The following is a 5,105-nucleotide window of genomic DNA, read 5'->3' on the forward strand; positions in this document are numbered from 1 at the left end:
TTTCAAGAGGAATGGAGGGATCTATATTAATGAGATGTTCCTAGAGTGGCATGACCCATAAATAGAGGAGATCAAGGGCATATTGGGAGTCGCTTGGATGGATGGCCGATTGTTGAAATCACTTGATTGGGAGTCCTTTGATAGAACATTTGAGACTGTCATAGTGATGTTGGAATTCAGAGTGATTTTTTGGGCTCATTGGATCTTCTCGTCGAGCTGCTCCACGATCATTACTTTAAGCACGTCAGGTTTTGAAAAGCCGGTTGGTAAATCCCAAATTGTGGTTGAAAATCCTCCAACATCGCTTCAGACCCTTGATTTGGATCCATTTGACTCGGAATTGAGTCAATTTAGTGTCGTTGGGTTCGTATTTCCGAGACGCTCAAGTTCGAAATGTAAGTTTACAGTAAAATCAGAGGGAGGGTTCAAATGTCCCAATTTTAATTTCAGAAGTTTTCAACTTGATTTTTTCCTCACATTCGTGCCCACATCAAGATAAATTTATCTTGAGGATACTATATATATTATATATATATATATTATATATATATATATATATATATATTATATATATATATATATAATATAAATATATATATAATAAAAAATTTATTGTCTCCCCAATCCATTATCCAAAAATATACACCCCATGGAAAAAATATTGTTATTTTTTAAAAAATATTATTAATTATATTTTAAATATAAATTTAAATTATATATATATATATATATATATATATATATATATATAATAATATATATAGAATATAATTATATTAAAATTTTGTTAGAATTTGTGTGTTGCTCAAGCATTTGAATGCTAAATTAGCCAAATCGGAATTTGGATTAACAGAAAACAAATTTCAGCATAGGCGTAAATCGTAGCTATCTGATATGGCGCCACGTCACTATCTCTCCTCGATCTCATCGTTTTCAACTCGCCTCCCATTCGACAAGAACACGCCACTTACCGTCATGGCTGCAACACGTCAAATACCGTTAAATCTAACGGCAAAACTGTTGTTTAAGCTTTCACAGTATTAACTATCCTGGACACAGAGCCATTAATATTTCTGTCGAATACGATATTACAATATTGCCCATCTCATAATGCACAATGGGATCCGAGTGCACTGTATCAGTAAGGACTATAAAGGAATTGCACTCTCTTTCGTCATTTCCTGGAAGCAACGAAGCTTCAAACCGCCTTTCTTTCACCAAACGCCGTCAACGCCATTCGAACTGGTTCAAAAGGATAAAATACTTTGGTCTTTATTACTATCGTCATCTCCATCTTCTTCCTTCCGACTTCTTCCGCTTCAGCTGGTGTTAGGGGCGCGAAAAGCTTGCGGGTACGGCGGGTTTTTGTCTAAGAGGGGTGGTGGAGTGCGGGGTCTCTTTGTCTCATCGATCTGGTCTGTTGATAGTTGTTTGAGGCGAATCGAACAGGTCAGTTATTTAATGTATTGAACCCCGTCAGATCTCTATGTTAACATCCGGTGAGGCTTTCGTCTTTCTCCTAGCTGCTTTAACGGGTACAGGATCTCGTTCACCCCTCACTTTCGAAAGTTGGTAGCTAGGTTTTTTTAGGGATTTGTTGGTTTTGATCCTAGATCTTGGAATTTCTGTTTACTTTTAGATGGGTTTGTACAGTTAAGTTAGATTAGTGCTTCCTGTTGGGTTGTCTTGTCGGATTTCGGAGGGGAGTTCATTCGAAATCTATAGTTCGATATTTTCTAGGGTTTAAAAGGAGGATCGCGGTTCGTCTTAGCATAGTGGTGAGAAGATGTCGTCAGCTGGCGTTGTAATCAGTTCCATTATGGAGGATGCAGTCCTTTCCTCGGTCCTTTTTGAACGCAGCCGGTCACTGCATTACTTGGACGATTCTATCCTGATCTACCTTGCAGTCCCAGGCTCGTCAGTGATCCCGATTAGAGTTTTAGACTCTGATTTAATTGCCTCTGTCAAGCTTAGAATCCAGAGCTGCAAAGGATTTGTTGTCAAGAATCAGAAGCTGGTTTTTGATGGGCGGGAGCTGGCCCGGAATGATTGCCGTATTCGGGATTATGGTGTGACTGATGGGAATGTCCTCCATCTCGTTATAAGGTTTTCTGATCTCCGTTTCATCACTGTAAATACTGCCTGCGGGAAGAAATTTGAGTTCCAAGTGGAACAGAGCCGAAATGTCGCTTACATTAAGGAACAGATCGCCAAGAAGGGTAAAGATTTTGTGGATATTCAAGCTCAAAAGCTTATCTGTGATGGCGAGGAGCTTGAAGATCAGCAGATGGTCAATGACATCTGCAAGAACAATGATGCTGTCATCCACTTACTGATACGCAAGTCGGCTAAGGTTAAGACGAAGACTATTGAGAAAGACTTCGAGTTGTCGATTGAAGCCCCATGCTTAGAGGAGAAGAAGGGGGCTGATATGAAGGTGGTTGTCAAAAAACCACCTGACATACGAGCTTTGATTAAGCCAGTTACTGTCAATCCAAAGGTTGAACTTTCCTCGGTGCTTGAGGAATTGATTAATTCAACCTATGCTGGATTGGAAAAGGGACACAAGCCGGTCATGTCTCCAGAAGGCTCAGGGGGAGCTTACTTCATGTTTGATGCAACAGGCCACAACTATGTAGGTGTCTTCAAGCCCATTGACGAGGAGCCCATGGCTGAGAACAATCCTCGTGGACTCCCGCCATCCTTGGATGGGGAAGGATTGAAGAGGGGGACTCGTGTTGGCGAGGGTGCGCTAAGAGAAGTCGCCGCTTACATTCTAGATCATCCAATCAGCGGTCCTCGCAGTTTATTCTCTAATGAAGTTGGGTTTTCCGGGGTTCCTCCGACTACAATGGTCCGGTGCTTACATGGAGGTCATGGAAAAAAGGAGCTAAAGATTGGTTCATTGCAGAAGTTTGTAAAGAACCATGGCAGCTGTGAGGAAATAGGTCCTCAGGCATTTCCAGTTGAGGAGGTGCATAAGATAGCTGTTCTCGATTTAAGGCTGGCTAATGCAGATCGTCATGCTGGTAATATATTGTTCTATAGGGAGGGTGAAGAGGACCGAATTGTGCTGATTCCTATTGACCATGGATACTGTTTGCCAGAGAATGTAAGTACATCAATTTCAACTAAACTCCTCATCTTATGCCCCATGAGATTTAACTTCTCTTTGTTTTCAGTTCCTCGTATGTTTATCATCTACTTGATTGTTGAAACAATACACATGTAATATCTTATTCTGTTTTAGGCTTCGTTTAAGACAGCTTTATTACTGCATAAAGCTGTTTTAAGAAGCATAAATAAGAAGCATAAAGAAAGTTAGTGTCTTGTTTTTCTTTGTATGGTAGTCTTGGCTCAATATCTACTTTCCTGTATAGTCTCATAATTTTGATTACCCCTGTGCGTTGCAGTTTGAAGATTGCACATTCGATTGGCTCTTCTGGCCTCAGGCTCGCCAGCCTTTAGATTCCACAACCTTAGACTACATTAAATCTCTAGACGCTGAGCAGGACTTGGCCCTTCTCAAGTTCTATGGCTGGGAGCCCTCACTGGAGTGCTCCCGAACTCTCCGCATATCCACCATGCTTCTGCAGAAAGGAGCAGAAAGGGGACTCACTCTTTATGACATAGGAAACATCTTGTGCAGAGAAACAGTCAAGAAGGAATCCAAGATGGAGGAAATGATCCGCGAAGCCGAAGACGCCGTTCTTCCAGGTACTGGCGAAACTGCATTCATGGAAACAATTTCTGATATCATGGATCTGTATCTTAACAGTCTTACCAAATAGAATTGTTGCTGTTATAGATACAGTTTATCACTATCTTCAATAAATAAATTTGGCTTCCCTGAAGTTTGTGTGTGAATTGTATTTTATTTGTTAATAGATGGTCTGTCCTGAACATTCACTACTGGCATACAAGTTTGTTGATTAGGAGACTTTGGGCATAAACACAGGATCCTCATGTGTTTATGCAGACCCTTCATTTGATTTTGTGTCTATAGATAGATATGAAGTTAATTGATTTCTTTGTTCATTATATCTATATTTAGTTGTTGCTGTTTTTGTAGTGGTAGACTGTAACTTTTGATGTCTTTTGTTTTGTTTGGTGCTTCATTGTTTTCCTTTTCTAGCATGGATGTATTAGTGCCGGCAAATCATGATGGATGTTCTAATTGTGGTGGAGAGTCTTTTTCTTGCCACATGGTTTAGCGACCCCACACATAATCTTTTTTTAGGATATTTAAGTCAATTAAATCAAATTTATATACATATCATACACATAACGCAAGAACTCAAAATCTCTTAGTTGGTAGCTAAAGTTCCCAATCAACAGGCTAAAGTTTTGTTTGGAATGGCTTTATTATCTTAAAATGGCTTCCTAGAATAAAAATTTAAAGGGAGATTTACATACATGCCACTTTATTTCATGTTATTTACACATCTAACACCCAAAACATTAATATTACATGTCTACCACCCATATAGAACTTTAATATCAAATATATCAGTCCTATAATTCATTTCTATCATTCATACCATCCTATAAATTTTAATATTTCATTCCATACATCCAAATTTGTTCAATGGGCAGTAAGCATATAATATTAATGTTGAGATAAAGTGGTATGTATATAAATCCCTCAAATTTGAATTTTTTTTACTAGAAAGCTTTCTGAAGAAGCATCAACAAAGCTGTCCCAAACGAAATCTAAGTTGGTAGCTAAAGCTCCCAATCAACTTTCTCGTACTACTTTAAATAGTGGTACGAAAGTTGTCCCAAATGAAACCTAAAGTGAGTAGTGGGACCCTACACATAATCAATGAAGGGCTAAAGTAGTTTACATATATAAAAAAGTAGGTGCCTAAATGATCTTTAGCAGCTCAATTTAAGCAAAAGTAAAGGTGATTTGAAAACTGCTATAGTGTGGGATAAAGGTTTAACATGTGATGCATTGAGACCAACATAGAGTAAAGAATCTATTGATGTGAACATGTTCTTATTGATGCCTATTATATTATAATACTTTTTTTTTTTTTTGAAAAAGAGTAATTATATACATATTTAAAATTTAGCTATTTTCAAAATTAATTGTTTTTTAC

At 38.2% G+C, this 5,105-nt stretch overlaps 1 protein-coding gene across 1 annotated transcript; it reads left to right on the forward strand.

Annotated features, from left to right (window-relative positions):
- The first annotated feature begins 1,221 nt into the window (after positions 1-1,221).
- Positions 1,222-4,044, forward strand: LOC110095185 (phosphatidylinositol 4-kinase gamma 4). Its single transcript, XM_020820617.2, has 2 exons — positions 1,222-3,112; positions 3,414-4,044. The coding sequence occupies exons 1-2, from the start codon at positions 1,787-1,789 to the stop codon at positions 3,789-3,791; spliced, it is 1,704 nt and encodes a 567-aa protein (XP_020676276.1). The 5' UTR covers positions 1,222-1,786; the 3' UTR covers positions 3,792-4,044.
- The last annotated feature ends 1,061 nt before the right edge of the window (positions 4,045-5,105 follow it).

This window comes from Dendrobium catenatum, unplaced genomic scaffold (genome assembly GCF_001605985.2).
Source record: "Dendrobium catenatum unplaced genomic scaffold, ASM160598v2 fragScaff_scaffold_1063, whole genome shotgun sequence".
NCBI classification, from domain to species: domain Eukaryota; kingdom Viridiplantae; phylum Streptophyta; class Magnoliopsida; order Asparagales; family Orchidaceae; genus Dendrobium; species Dendrobium catenatum.

Coding starts and splice junctions, on each gene's coding strand:
- LOC110095185 (XM_020820617.2), top strand. CDS start 1,787: ATGTCGTCAGCTGGCGTTGTAATCAGTTCCATTATGGAGGATGCAGTC. Junction 3,113..3,413: donor GATACTGTTTGCCAGAGAAT/GTAAGTACATCA, acceptor TGTGCGTTGCAG/TTTGAAGATTGCACATTCGA.